This window comes from Eschscholzia californica, unplaced genomic scaffold (genome assembly GCF_041429995.1).
Source record: "Eschscholzia californica isolate CP2 unplaced genomic scaffold, dmEscCali1.0.p SCAF_5, whole genome shotgun sequence".
NCBI classification, from domain to species: Eukaryota; Viridiplantae; Streptophyta; class Magnoliopsida; order Ranunculales; family Papaveraceae; genus Eschscholzia; species Eschscholzia californica.
Window position 1 is genome coordinate 53125030 of NW_028238472.1, and position 15601 is coordinate 53140630.

Sequence of the window (15601 nt, forward strand, 5' to 3'; positions counted from 1 at the left end):
TTCTAGTAGTGTCGTCTTCCGTATTTAAAGGTTTCCAATTGTATGAATAGTTTTTTTTGGCAGCAGAAGTAAAAACTGAAAAACCATAAAGATTCATATTTTCACCTGTTCAAAATTTTGTCCTCGCAAGTTTATTATTTTCTGCAAGACCCTCCTCACTGCCAGTTCATGGCGCCATTAATTTACGAAAAGATGATGAAAACCAGATCAGACCAACCGAAAGACAAAATCTAGGGAGAAACTGTAAAAAAAATGGAGGAGATGATGGAAACAAGAAAATAACATTATTACATTCCCTGCTCGACAAGGTAATCACCCAACCTCTCTACAACCATATTGCACTGTCCTGGTGTCATCGGCTCTTCGTAGATGCCAAAAATTAGAGCCATTCCTGTCTTCTTCACTGTGATTCCACCCGCTCCCTGCTCAAAATATCATAATTATTTTACCGAGTATTATATTTTGAGTTCATTCATGGTTTATATGTTAGCAGACAAGATAATTGATGTATCTTATAATTAGATTAGATTCATGTGCTCAAAATAAGTTATAGTACTTGAAAGGTCAACCAGTAGAGCTGGTTGTATGAAGTAGTGGGCTCGATGGAACTCGTTCTAGGATTCTGTTTTCTGATATAGTGTCATTGTTAATTATCAAACAGGTTGGCTAAAAAGCTAAAGCAAAAGTTATGGAGTCTAGAATCCAATCATACAACTCAATAAAGAGCAAAAGTAAAGAACTCAAAGCCTCTTTGGACTTTAGATTTACAATTGATGATACTCCACCGAATGAAAACTAACATGTGGGGTTCCTAACTGTATCTCGAAATCGAAATTCAAGAGCATATCAGGCGAAGAAATAAAGCCCTTAAGTTGACTCATAATGTGCTGTTTGATGGTTTGAGTCGGCTCTACTCGGTTTTGTGGTCCATATGATGATCACATGGTACAGTGCTTCTGTGGTCCATATGATCTAGCATGGTATAGTTATTATTGACCAAAATATTATAGGAAGTGAGCAAGCCAGGCTATCTTAAACCCACATAGAAGCTTCAATAGTAAAATTTAGGTTTGCCTCATGGTACTAAATAGCCACTTGGACTTTTATAGTAATGAACAGCATCTGACCACTTCATTTACAATCAAGCATTTCAGATGCTGTCACTAAATGTATTCTAGCTGCGTAAAATTAAAAAACGCGTTAAATTACTTAATCACAGATAAGTAATGAAACCCTAATGGACAGAATGTATTTCAAGCTAGAAAGACAAAAATTACCACTAATTTGTTAAACAGAATAATAGGATAGCACGTTAATATAACATTAAGAGCTTAACAAGTTAACACCAGGAAAGTACATAAGAAATTTCAACCTAGCATTTCAAGTTGGAGAACTAAAACAGTACAAAAAAGCTAGTGACCAATCATTACCTTCTTCCCACGAATAACAGCTCCAGGTTCTCCTTGAATTACCATGTACTTTGTACCTCCAAGGAACAGACCAGTAGGAGCAAGGGTTCCCGGCTCATCGAAATCTTTGATGATATTGTTGATCTCTTCGGGCTTAAACTGCATACACAAGACACAAATAAGATCCAATCATCGACTCCTCCGAGTTAAAAAATAATAATAATAAAAGCAGAGATTTTTTGGCGTTTCACATATTTTGAGAGTGACGAATATGAAGTTCAGAGTACGTTAGTAAATGCAACGGTACAATTGGAAATAAATTGAGTTTTTCAGCAACAGGATAGGAGCATATTAGGGTTGTCAAAGTCAGTTCTGGAAAAATTTTGATGTTGAACTTGGAACTGGTCCTAGGAGTTAACTTCATATCATAAATAATCACTACTCTATACCATTTAAAAAGAAGTCAGGTACCGAATTTCTTGTAACCCACTTACTATTTCTTTACTTACTATAAGCAAAAAAAAAACGAACTCTTGCTTCACGCAAAATGAATACTAATAATTAATGCAGCCCAAGGGAATCAGCAACATAAATACATTCCCGGAATTCGATTTACTCGCTTAAAATCTATCTGAACAAGTGGTCTTCCTTGACGTCAACTCTTGTAAAGTGCAAGCAACATCACTCTCTTCAATTAAGATATTAATGATTTTAAACCACAATCTAGACCTTTTGTTAACATCACCAACACGGACATCTTACAACATAATTTACAAACAAGACATCATTTTTCAATTTGACTGCTACATTAGGAAATGTAAGGAAAACTCAAAAACCATACTTTCATAACATTTTGTGGATCATGCCTCAACCTTCTCTCACCTCAAACACATGATCGAATACACATCAAAAGCATGTATAACCAATTTAACCAAAGAATCAATATCAAATAAATGACGATATCCCAACAATAAAAAATGTAAAAGAGAAATCAGCAGAGTTAATAACTACTAAAGCAACACATCGACTCATACTCCAACGTTAGTGCATGCACTTGGACAACCCTGGAGTCGCAAGATCGATACTTAGTGGTAGGGGTGGAAATCCATTGTTAATTGATTCGGGTTATAAAAGGGTATTAATAAAAAGTAGTTTAGTACTATATAATAATGACATTTTGGGTTTATGAGTGTCTTTAACACAATTTAGGGTTTAGGGTTTATTGCAATTATGAGATTCACGCTGCATTCCAAGTCATTTGTATGATATATAAATTGTCTTCATGTAATCTAGTCACTTTGCTTCTTCCTAATAGGAGTATGCAAGTATTACATTCAAAACTTCATCTTGAATTAATCCAAACACACTCTTCTTAAGTGCCATAAAATCTTGCCCTAAATTATCTAAATCCTAACAAATCGATCTAAAACCATTGCGACACGAAACTTCTTTAACATAAAACACAACTATACTGATAATATGAACAAATCAATCGATTCATCAAGAACATATCAAATCAATCAATCGCGATGATCAGAAACGAAACATATCATAAAATACTAATCATACAATCGATCGAGAGAGATGGAAACCTGAGGGAATGCGGCACTCTGAGCCCAAACACTACCGTCGTGGCCCATGATAGCACCGGCGGTGAGATGCTGACCGTCGATATCACATAGAAGGTGATCGTCGACGTAAGTTTGCCACGACATTTTTCACTTCTTCTTCTGAATATTCTCTCTCTCTCTCTCTAACTCAACGTTTTCCTTTCGCCGGTAATTTTTGAGGTTTTTAGAGAGAGAAAGGTGGATGGATATATACACGGATATGTAAATTTGATTCAACCAGATTGAATAAGTAACATTCACGTCCGCCTTTGTTCTAGGAAAAAGGCAAGGATAATCGGAAGATGACCCAAACCCGACAATCCACTACCCGCGTTGTCCGCCAAGTCTAGAGGCAGTCCATAGACATCTAAAGCCTGAAATGGGCTTACTCCATTGTCCATTCAGCCTTGTGCAAGTTAATGGGCCGAGTATCTATGGTTTCAATGTGGTAGTATCATGGGTTCACGAGGCCTTTCGTGAAGCCCACAAATGATAAAAGGTACACTACCTAAATTCATAAGTACTTTCCAAAGCCCACAAACATTCCGAGTACACATACCACATTTTATTTTTAAGGAATTAGTTGAAACCAATGGTTGCGAGAGAGGACTCTCGCCGACTTGTTTCTCTCTCTTTCTCTCTCATTTTCACTACCATCACCACCATTGTAACCACCGTATCGTCACTTTTTTCTTCACCGACCACCACTATGTATCATTCCCTCTTCATCACCCTCGCCACCTTTATAAGAAAAAAGGTACATTCATATACTTGATGAGAGAAGGTTTTTTTCTGATATTTGTTTAGATAAAAAGTGATGGAGACGAAAAGGGGGTGATGGTGATGAATATGATGGTTGGTCGGTGATATCTTTTATGCAGACTTAACAATTAACAAAATACATTAGTCATAGACAAATATTTGCCCAGTTAATTGTGCATCTACTCTGAAAATTTGGATGTCACACAATTGAAATTGTGTGGAGGTGAGAATCTATGACTTATTGATTGTGTCTTATTAGGATATAAATAACAGTCTTTATGACAGTTTCTGTGGGCTCTAGGATGTATCCGTGTGTTCAGGATGAATTTATGTCAGTTATAACCATATTCAATATTTATGATGTATCTAATTCAATTAATATATGATGTATGTTTGTCAATTGTACTCATGTAATCGCGGTGTTTCAGAATAAAAAATAACTAAAAATTCGTCCAAATCAATGCACCAAGTCAAGTATGATAGTTTCTCTTACTTTTTAGTTTTTTTCTTATGAGATCCTTACTTTTTAGTTGTTATTAGTAAAACAGAAAACACCCTAAAAACCATTTGAAGACCCTTGAAGCCATCTCAGGGGCATGAAAGTGCGCTCCTAGTTTTGCTTTATTTATGTTCTTTAGTTCAAGTCAATAAATGGTCGATTTCACTTCTACTATAAATCTAACATGTGACTTTCAGATTTGTGGAATAAATCATAAATGCACAATCAACTGATAAAGCGGTTGTTGGCATTAGAGACAAGTTAGACCGCTACAACAAATGAAATAATTTTAACAATTAAAAGCATATAAAGTCTAAACTATAATCATAGAAGCAAATTAGCAAACAAGGTTATATATGAAGTTGATTTTGGAATCAAAATTGTTGTTTTGATGGATGACCGTAAATGTGGTGACTACAATTTTTATTTCAGAGTTGTTGAATATATATTTTTCTAGTTAAATATTTATATTTATTTATTGTTGGGTTTTATATTAGTATTTGTGTAATGCTTAAGTAATAGGATCATTAGCATAAGTATTAGGGGGATATGCATTTGGACATTTTTTAGTTTAAGAAGCCAACTCTAATTCTTCATATAAAATGCACTTATACTCTTCCAAATAAAAGGGCGTTTAAGCTTTAATTTTCTGTTAAACTATTAGCTTCACACCTAGTTCCACACTGGAGTAACTCAACCAATAACAACATATTTAAATGCTTTTTTTTTAATTGTTTTCTCGGTCATGAGTTTTGTAGATTAATAAGATTTCGGCCTGATCATTACAAATTGTGTTAAGTATGTATAGCTAAATTTAAACAACTTCTATTACTTGAGTTAATTTATTTTGTATTGATTAAGATGCTATTAGGCATTCTATTATTTTTATTAGGTTGGTCGGTGCACTTCAACCATTTTTTTCTTTAAAATATTATAGAAGAGAACTATTTAACATATAGCAGTAGTGACATTATAAGATTGTAATTCCAAAAAAAAAAAGACATTATAGGATTGTAATCTGTTGTTCTAAAATTCATATACACGACTCTGAATGAAAACTGTCGAGTGATACATTATCTTGTTTTGGTGAATTCTTTTGTTAGGAGTTCTATAGACTATAATGAAAGTACAAATGCATGCTAAAAAGGAAAAGGTAAAATGAAAAGAAAGTTGATTTTTCCATGATATTTATTGGTTGGTAAGGTAGGACCTAATTGAAACTTGGGAGCAACTGTTTAGATGGACATACATGTATATGTGTGTATATGTTAGCTAGCTAGGTGATTAGGGCCATGGAGTGCTGGACCCTGCCCAATCAACCCCATGATATATTAATGCTGGCACTATCTTCACCAAACTTGAAATATTAGGATACAAACACCCTTGCAAAAGAAGGCAAGTGGTTTATTTGTCTCTCCATCATCCCATCTCTCTCTCTCTAGTCTCTCACTTCTTTCTCTCTCTAAATTAGTGAGAGAGAGAGAGAGAGAGATTTGTAATTGGCAAGTGGTGACATAGACAAAGATCTTTGTGTTGATATGTTCTCTTAACCTCTTACTTATGTCATTACTTGACAAAAATCCAACCTTTATTACCTGATTTTGTCTTCTAGATCTTGACCCATACTTAGTGGAAAATATTTTGCAAATTTTACTTGCTAAATATGTATAAAATTTGAAGCAAAAAATCTAACTAGTCCCTTTTATCAATAACAATATCTGAACTTTCATGGTTAGTTACGTATTTTCGAATCTTTACCTTACCAAAATTCTATATGACTAAGTAGAATCGATGATGCAAACTAGGAAGAGAACTCATCGATAGAAAGTTAATAATCGAATTGAATCTGATTTATCTGCAACATCATACACTTTTTTGTTGAACGTCTTAATGTACCTATGACTATTGGAACCCTATCCGATCCCAAGGCCTACTTACATTGAACCTTTATATTTAGCAAGTACTATCTCGTATATTTAAGAAAATATACTAATCTACTAGTTTACACGACGATTCTATTTATTTTGTAGATAAGTTAAAACTAAACTCAACCTCCAAAAAAACGGGAGTGCTACATGTACAAAGTCCTTGACAAAATTCTTGACTTAATGACTCATTTTCACTAAAAGACAAAAGTTGATCAAAGTTTTTCAAAGTTTGACTTTGATCGGGACCGTTCACTTGGTATTTTGTCAAGAATCTTGTCAAAGATTCTTTGTACATTTAGCATTTCCCCAAAAAAAAATGTAAGATAAATAATAACATCATCCAGAGTAGAGTATGTATTTAGTAATCAAATATTTAATTTAAAATAGGGTAAGAGTTAATGAACTAGATTAATCCATGTGATGCCAATGTTATAGTATCAAAATTAGTCGAAGACCAAGGGGGGTTATATAGATCTAGGTCAAAGTCTCAATCTGAATTAGACCACCTACCGCCGCACCCACTGATCTTCCTACTTAACTAGAGATTAAAATCTGTTTTGGTGGCTTGGCCAATAAATGCATGCCATGTGGGAAGATTAACCCAAAATCTTGTCTTAGATTAACATATAGATAGCTAGATAGTAATATACTAGAGAAGTGGAATCATATTTTAACTTCAAATACATGTTCTGAATCGGGAAATTAACTATTGGATGCCTCAAATTTGTTTGATCACATGCACATAGATCTAATACTCCAGGAACGAGTATCTGATGCTCAGTTGGTCGGTTATAGAAGGTTGTGTGCTAGAAACACACGAGTATGTATGTAATAAAGTATTTCCATTTTATATTGTTATACGATCAAAGCAATGCAATTATCCCATCAATTTATCTGAGTGACTAGAATATTTGTTGATTTACCTAACTATCCTAAGTTCACGATCAAGCTCCTCTGTCGTCTAAGGGTAGTTTGTGAATCATAAATATTCCTAGATGATTTTTACCTTACATACCAAAATAGATAGTGTTGACTAATAAGTCTCTCTATTTTTACTTTCTTCTCCTAGTTTTGGCTAATATATAGCTGAAAGCATGAGAGACATAAATCTGGCCCTAAAGCAGAATACAATTTAGAAATGGTAGCCACTTTGGGGCTTATAAAATAATTTTCGAAACATCGGAGGAGGGTTGGGTACGGAGGATATTGAATGCCCCAACCCCTCTTATTCTTTTTTACTTTGGTCGACGACAGATTGTTATTGTCGAATGATACTTCGTTAAACCAAAAAAGAAATCTTATTCTTCTACTTAACACTAACCATTCCGCCTACCACTATATTATTTTTTTTATCTCGGTTTAATCATTTTCCTCTCTCTTTCCAGAGAAAGAGAGTGAGACATTAAAGAGGAAGAAGAATTCTTCTCAACTCACATGAAGGAATAGCTGAAAATTATATAATTGTGGAAGCCTCAGAGGGGCCTTTCGAAATTTATCCATTTTTCTTGCCGTCAAAAGTAAAATGATGACATGGCATTAAAGGATAAGATCCTCATTTTAATAGGAGTGGATCCCACAAGGTGTACCAACCCGTTATGGCGCCGTCAAAAATATCATTAGAGAAAGGATTTAAAATTTTAATCCTCAAAAAAATCTTTTTAATTTTTTTTGTTAATAAGAGAGAACGAGACATAATCTAGTCCGGTATTTACGCTAATTAATCTCCAAATCATGACAGCGTCATGACAGCCCAAATACAGCTGTAGTGGGCCCATTCAGTTTTCCCGAGCGTGCCATTTTCCAATATCTCACGATATACATATCAATTTCTCCTTATTCATCATGCATGCATTGATGGTGTTACACTGTCACTTAGCAAAGAAGATTATGGGCCCAACCAGGCCCTAATATAAGCTAGCCCAAGACTGGCCCACTTTGCCCGTGTAAGTCCATGTTGGTCTGGGGGACTAACTACGGGTCGAATACCCTCTTCAGAAGGTCTCGTATGGAACACGTGATCGTTGCTTTATGTTAGAACTCTATAAGAGTAGTTCTTTTGTGGTGACATGTCCAAGATAATTTGAGAGTCGCAAATACAACTTACGCGTTTGGGAAGGTTGACTTTCAATTATGAGATGAGATTATAGTCTATAGAAGCATGTAGTTCGTGGAATTTCAACTTCCAAACGTTTATTCAACAATAGTTAGTACGAATTTATGAGTCCATCAAACGATCTTCTACAACTATACAATATTTGGTTACAGTACTCTTATTACTTTTTCATGGGTCCTCTAGACGACCCTCAAACCCTGTTTCTACTATTGTCAAAGCATCAAATACCCAATATATATACCCGCAATGACTAAATCCGCCAATTTTGTGATGTGACCAAATATGACATGAAGGTCACAAACAGACTTGAAGGTTACAAATTTGGGATGTGACCAAATTTTATGATGCTTTTTCATGGGTTCTCTAGACGAGTTTCTTAGTCGATCTAACAACGCTACGTGACAATTGTGCAACTTCAGGTTACAAATACCACGAGCCCTTTCTGATCATGGATTCTCGGATCGGGCCTCATATACCGTCATACCGACAATGTGTTCTTTACTCCAAGCAAAACGACAAAAGCCCAAAATGGCTAGTTTTGGGGGTTTTGTCATTTGAACACTCAAATACATTCATCTCCAACTAATTTCCCACGAAAAATACCAAAAAAACTAGAGAGAGAAGGTAGGCCCTAGTGTCATTAACAATAAAACAGCTGACATTCTAATAATCCATAACACAAAATATATTTCATACCTTTCCAGCTTCGATTTCAGACTCCTCCTCTGTTTTATTTTATATAACCCCCCCACACCATTTCCCCTTCACTATTTCACTCTTCTACATCTTCTTCTCCTTAGATCCAAAACCCTAGAGAGAGACAGAAATCAAAATGGATCCATGTCCATTTGTTAGGGTACTTGTTGAATCACTTGCTCTTCAACTTCCATTAGCAACTAAACATGCTGGTTCAGGTAGTGTTCATCCAACTTCAACTCCATGTTTCTGTAAATTAACACTTAAAAATTCATCATCTTCTTCTACCCAAACTGCTCTTCTTCCACTTTCTTCAAATTCCGGCGACTCCCCACCGGATTCTACTACTTCAATTCCGGGTTTTGATCTCGACCCATCTCTTCTTCATCGAATCTCTGGTAAATCAACTACTCTTCAAATCTCTGTTTATACGGGTCGGATGGGTCAAACCTGTGGGATTAGCTCTGGTAAATTATTGGGTCGGGTTAGGATTAATCTTGATCTTGGGAAAACTGAATTTAGGGCTTCTGTGTATCAGAATGGGTGGGTTAAACTTGGTAAAGAACCCGGTAAACCTACGGCTCGGCTTCATTTACTTGTTCGGGCTGAACCCGACCCACGATTCGTTTTTCAGTTTGGTGGTGAACCCGAATGTAGTCCGGTGGTTTTTCAGATTCAAGGAAATATCCGGCAACCGGTTTTTAGTTGCAAGTTTAGTGCTGATCGGAATTCAAGATTCCGGTAAGTTAGTTAAAATTCTGCTCATTTTAGCACTACTCTACTTATATTTGCTAACGTGCGCGTTTTGGTTGGATATTATTTGAGTGAATTCCAGTAGTTTTCCAGCCAAGAGAACTTTGTTTGGTATCACTTTTTGCTAAAATGCGCTAATATTACATCTGCATGATCATGACTCCTATTCATGGACCTTTTCTAGGAAAATGGTCCTATGTCCTGTTACTATCCCCACTGAATTCCGGACCCAAGACGTGACACGACAGAATGTAGAGAGTTCTCTAAATTTTATCCGGACATATAGTCCGGTCAGAATTCGGACAAATACCATCCCGACTAAATTCTGACTAGAGTATGCAATCGGACATAATTTAGAGAGTTCTCTACATCATAAAAGGGTCGTTTATTTTCACTTTCTTAAAAAATAAATAATCTTATTCATGATTAAATTACTTCCTTGAGATTTACAATATAGAATATCTCAAGTGAGATAATGTGAACCACATTAATACAAGCTTTTTTTTTGTCATGATACCTAATATATTCTCTTAATGATGATATAAGCTATAGTTTTGGTGAGACAAAAAAAATTAATAGGATCTTCCCAACTGTCATACCTACCTGATCAAAACCTTCCATGTGCATTTGTTTGTCAATTTGTAGTTTTAGGGTTTATTTATTGGGTTTTCTTTCAAGTTCTAGTTGTAATCTTTAACCTATTCTACTTATAAAATTTCCATTTTTTTATATTGTTCATTCATGAATTGTATTAATCAAATGTTAAAACAAAAAAAAACATATTTGCTTAGAGAAATGTTATCGGGCCCAAAAATAGGAGCCGACCACAGGCAGAAAGCTGATTTCTGACTTGTTTATACCAGTAATTCAAAAAGGGATTAGTGTTTCACCACGGGCCGTGCCACAACAGTACAACTTGTTTATTGACCGTGGCATGTCTGGGCCTTGCGAGGTCATATACTTTGTCGAGCTACATCTCCCTCCTAGACAGGGAGTGCCGAGCGACACAACCCGTTGTGTAGACAAAAATGTTTGAAAGTCAATATTATGCTTGAAATGAGTTGAAAAGTATGGGATTTTGATGTTTTCCTAAATGTGAATTCAGATCACTTCAGTCAGACCCCTCAAACAACACTAGAGGATGGATGAGTTCATTTGCAAACGAAAAAGAACGACCGGGTAGAGAACGAAAAGGATGGATGGTAATGATTTACGATCTATCAGGTTCGCCTGTTGCAGCTGCATCAATGATAACACCCTTTGTACCTTCTCCTGGCACAGACCGAGTCTCTCGTTCGAACCCTGGTGCGTGGCTTATCCTTCGTCCTAATGGGTTTTGTGTTAGTAGTTGGAAACCATGGGGAAGACTTGAAGCTTGGAGAGAAAGAGGTCCCATCGACGGTTTAGGCTATAAATTCGAACTTGTTTCAGATATTGGTTCAAATAGTAGAATACCCATTGCCGAATCGACAATGAGTGTTAAAAAAGGTGGAAACTTTTCGATTGATACTAGTATTATCGGTGAAACAAAATCAAATTCAATGCCATTTATTCGAGGTTTCGTCATGGGCGCAACTATAGAAGGTGAAGGAAAGATTAGTAAACCAGTTGTTCAAGTTGGTGTTCATCATGTTACTTGTATGGCTGATGCTGCTCTTTTTATCGCTCTTTCGGCTGCCATTGATCTTAGTATGGATGCTTGTAGACTCTTCTCTCATAAACTTCGAAAAGAATTCTGCCAAGATCAACAAGATTATCTCTCATGATATCTTAATTCTCTTCTAATGCTATGATAATCAATGGATTCTTTACTCTTCTTGAGTGAAAAAACAGAGGTTTGAGTGTTTTTATTTCTCATTTTTAGCTCATTCTTTCTTAGTCTAATTCATTTGTTCTCTCATTCTTTTTTCTTCTACTTTTTTTTCTTGTGTTTTGGGTTGAGGGTTTTCGATTTCGGATCATATTGTTATGTCAATACATGAAACATGGATGAGTTCTTCTCATCTTATAGAAAAAAACATTTAAATTTATTACTTCATACAAGTTTGAAATTGTAAAGATGTAGAAAAATACTCGTTTGTTCTTATATCTATTCATTTTTTCTTCATGTGTGTTTATATCAAGTAAATACTTATATATACAGAGAGTTTTTTTTGTTTTTCTCATACTTGTCTGAAACTGACTTTTCTGAATCTAAACTGTTCGAGTCAAAATGACCCAAAATCAATCCAAGTCAGCTATTTCGACGAGTCAAACATCACAACTTCGAAAAAAAAAATATATCGAGAGAGAGAGAGAGAGAGGGATTAGTTAGTTCTTATGTATATCCATTTGTTATTCATATGTTCATAAAGTACATGTATAGCATTTCAACAACAAAAAAACAGTACATGTATAGTGAGAAAGGTGTTCGTTTCTCTCGTTGTCTGGAACTGAATCGTCTGAATCTAATGGACCCAGTATCAACCCAAATCAGTCATTGAGACAAGTCAGACATAAACAAACACTTTGATATTGGACTTGAGTCAATTTGGATCTCGAGATAGATTTCTAATCCGATTCAGAACAAAAACAAACACTGGAGAGAGAATTCTAATTGTTACAACCCACAAAGCAGAGGAGTTAATGGAGGAAGTCTTATACAATTCAAATCTATGGGTATCAATGAACAATCAAATGAAGATTTCTGCTGATTTTTATCTGAAAGACAATTCCCCGAAAAATCGAAACCTATACTCTTGTTACCAATCAAATTCTTGCAATCTGAGCTAAACCCATTAAAGAAATTGAATGAAACAGTAAGATTAACAAGATTTTCTAATGAACAAACAGTATCAGATAGAACACCAGATAGATTATTATGACCAAGATTAAGAACTTCAATCTGTTTCAAACACGAAATCGAATTCGGCAACTGACCCATTAATGAATTAAAGCTCAAATCCAAGACTTTCAGTTCTGTTAGTCTTCCAATTTCTTCAGGAATACAACCTGTAATCTGATTATTAAGAAATAAAACCTCCATTAATGAAGAACCCATTAATGGAATTTCACCACTAAACTTGTTATTAGCAAAACTAATCACAGAAGCTTTTGAATTTCCCAAATTCAATGGAATTTGACCTTCAAATTGATTGTTATTTAGAAAAATTGCATCAATTTGATTATTGAAAAGATTAGGAGGAATGGGTCCTGTGAAGAAATTGAATCTAAGGTCTAAATAAAGAAGATTTGGTAAGAACAGAGTAAATGAAGGAAAAGAACCAGAGAAAAGATTATTACTTATATCAAATTCTGAAAGATTTTGAAGATCTTTGAATGAATCTGGTATTTGACCTTTAAATCTATTACTATTTAGATGAATTAATGAGATATCTGTAAGAAATGAGAGTTCTTTGACTAATATTCCTTGAAGATTTGCACTATTTAGATCAATTCCTGCAACTACAAGTTCAGAGGAAGATGATGGTGATGAATCTATGGTGGTTTTAGGGTTTGAACAGAAAACTCCATTATAAGAACAGACATTAATGCCTACCCAAGTGTTTAAAATCCCAAATGGGTCTTCAGTTATTGCTGATTTCCATGCTTGTAGAGCTATATAAGCATTTCTAAGCTTCAAATTTGGAGGAGATTGAGTGTTGGTTGTTCTTCCTTCTTCTCCACCACCACCACCACCACCACCACCACCACCACCGACACCGACACCAACACTAACAACACCACCATTGCCACCACCACCACCCAACAAAGAAGGTTTTGTTGGTATAATGTGGAGAAGAAGAGCTAAAATGATTAACCAACTCTTCTCCATGTTTTAAAGCAATTAACAAGTAAAAAGATAGAGAAGTTTTTTTAGTTAAAAATTTAGAGGCAAAATGTCAAGTTTATTTGCTTATTTTTCTTTGATTTTGAACTTTTTATTTGATCTTTGAAATTTGTGTAGTCAATACTCAATGGGTAAAAAAAAAAGATTTAAGTTAGGTGGCCAATACGTGGACAACCGTTTTTCTTATATGGACAACTATCTTATGTGGACTACCAAAATAATTAACTTTTTTATATGGACACCAGTTTCTAAGGGGACAACTCTCTATTATTTTCACTCAAGTCCTCTTAGAATTAGATGTATTATTTTAACACCTCCTTCTTTTCTCATAAACCCTAAGTAAGTTTGGTCTTCTTCTACTTCATCTTCATCATCAACCCAAAATTCTAGAGAGAGAATTTTTTTGGAGAAGATTATGACATCAAACAAAGGGAAGGGAATTGTTGAAGGATATTCCTAACCAGAAAGATCAGATCTAAAAACCCTAAAACCCGTTAAACTTTTAAAATCTAGAAATCAAAAATTTCAAAACCCTAGATTTTTTTTACAAACAAGTAGAGTTGCTCGTGCTTCCTGGAAAATCGACAAAACACGAGAGATCTTAATTTCTGAGTTTTCGTAAAAAAAAAAAAAAAAAAAAAAAAAAAAAAAAAAAAAACCTGACTTGCCAATTTCGTAGATTTCCTACGAAAATTTGGCAAGACAGAAGGAAACTTGCCACGAAAATCTAGCATATTTTCGTAGATTTTCCACGAAATTCTGGAAATTTCTTCTTCACTTCGATTTTTTGCCTTGAAATCGTTTTGTATTCTTTCAAACTACCCAAATGAAAACACAAAATAGAATTAAAAAAGTTAGAGTCTTACCTCATCAGTGTAGGGTTTGATTAAAGTCCATCTAGGGTTTGATAAAAAAAAACAAAGGGAAGTAGTAGAAACTATAGTTTACTAAAAAACAAAGAGAAGTGGTAAAAAATATAGTTTACTAAAAAAATAAGGAAAGTGGAGATTGATGAGTTTTATCTTTTTCATTCATCTAGGGTTTGATAAAAAACAAAAGGAAGTGATAGAAACTATATTTTACTTTTAGTAGCAGTACAAGAATAAGAATAAGACTAAGAAGGAAGAAGAAGAAGATAATGAAGAAGATGATGAAGAAGAAAACAACTTAGGTTTTCAATTTTGAACTATTATTTTGTTAATGGTCCACAAGTTAGTAACTGTTAGTATTTAAGACTTTATGGAGTTGTCCCCTTATTAAATCAAAGTCAACTAAGTCAAGCATAATTGACTCGCACCGGGCCCGAAAATAGTTGTCCATATAAAAAAAACAGTTGTCCACGTATTGGCCACCTTAAGTTAATATGGTTTAGGTTAGGTGAAAATCAACTAAGATTGATGAATGTGATTACAAATCAGAAAGGTTTACGTTTCCTTAATTCAAAAGCCAATTTGATCCTAATGATCCGATGAAGTCATATATTTCAATTTGAAGTAACTCAGAGATCTGATTCCGAAGGATTTCTAAAGTAACAGAATTAACCACGTTAACAAATACTTGCTCTACAAAGATAATTGCTAAGCACGTAGTTGATATGTTTATTTTAATATAAAAAATCGACTAGTCCACGTGTCAAACCCAACCATTACATTGTTGAAACTAAGAGTTTTGAATAGTTCTAGATGTGAGAGCATATGCTCTTGTATATGATTATAGAATTGTAATAACGATTTTATTGTATTCAATCTTCATTTTATTGAACAAAATGATATCTTTTTGTCTATCGACATCTCTAATTTCAAGAGATTTTATACATGATATTTCTTTTAGTGAAATACTTGTTTAATCGTAATTAACTTGCAACTTATGAGTGATTGAACTAATACACAGAACTTAAAAATATTAATAACCAAATAATCAGAGATGTGTTTTTGAGGTATACATTGGAAAACCAATTTAGGTTATGTATGAAGTATTCCATAAGGAATACTTTATGATTCAC

The 15601-nt window shown here is 34.5% G+C and overlaps 3 protein-coding genes across 3 annotated transcripts; 1 reads left to right on the forward strand and 2 right to left on the reverse strand.

Moving 5' to 3' along the window:
- Window positions 1–76: 76 nt before the first annotated feature.
- LOC147540598 (profilin-4-like) lies at window positions 77–3263 on the reverse strand. Its single transcript, XM_086640939.1, has 3 exons — window positions 3002–3263; window positions 1431–1568; window positions 77–422 (listed from the first exon to the last, which is right to left on the reverse strand). Exons 1-3 carry the CDS (start codon window positions 3122–3124, stop codon window positions 288–290), a joined length of 396 nt encoding a protein of 131 aa, XP_086497065.1. The 5' UTR covers window positions 3125–3263; the 3' UTR covers window positions 77–287.
- Window positions 3264–8913: 5650 nt separating this feature from the next.
- Window positions 8914–11877, forward strand: LOC147540599 (DUF1005 family protein (DUF1005)). Its single transcript, XM_086642341.1, has 2 exons — window positions 8914–9758; window positions 10876–11877. The coding sequence occupies exons 1-2, from the start codon at window positions 9154–9156 to the stop codon at window positions 11534–11536; spliced, it is 1266 nt and encodes a 421-aa protein (XP_086498467.1). The 5' UTR covers window positions 8914–9153; the 3' UTR covers window positions 11537–11877.
- A 492-nt stretch (window positions 11878–12369) lies between these two features.
- On the reverse strand, window positions 12370–13584 carry LOC147540600 (leucine-rich repeat extensin-like protein 7). The gene has a single exon (XM_086643231.1). The coding sequence runs from the start codon at window positions 13582–13584 to the stop codon at window positions 12370–12372; it is 1215 nt and encodes a 404-aa protein (XP_086499357.1).
- Window positions 13585–15601: the final 2017 nt, after the last annotated feature.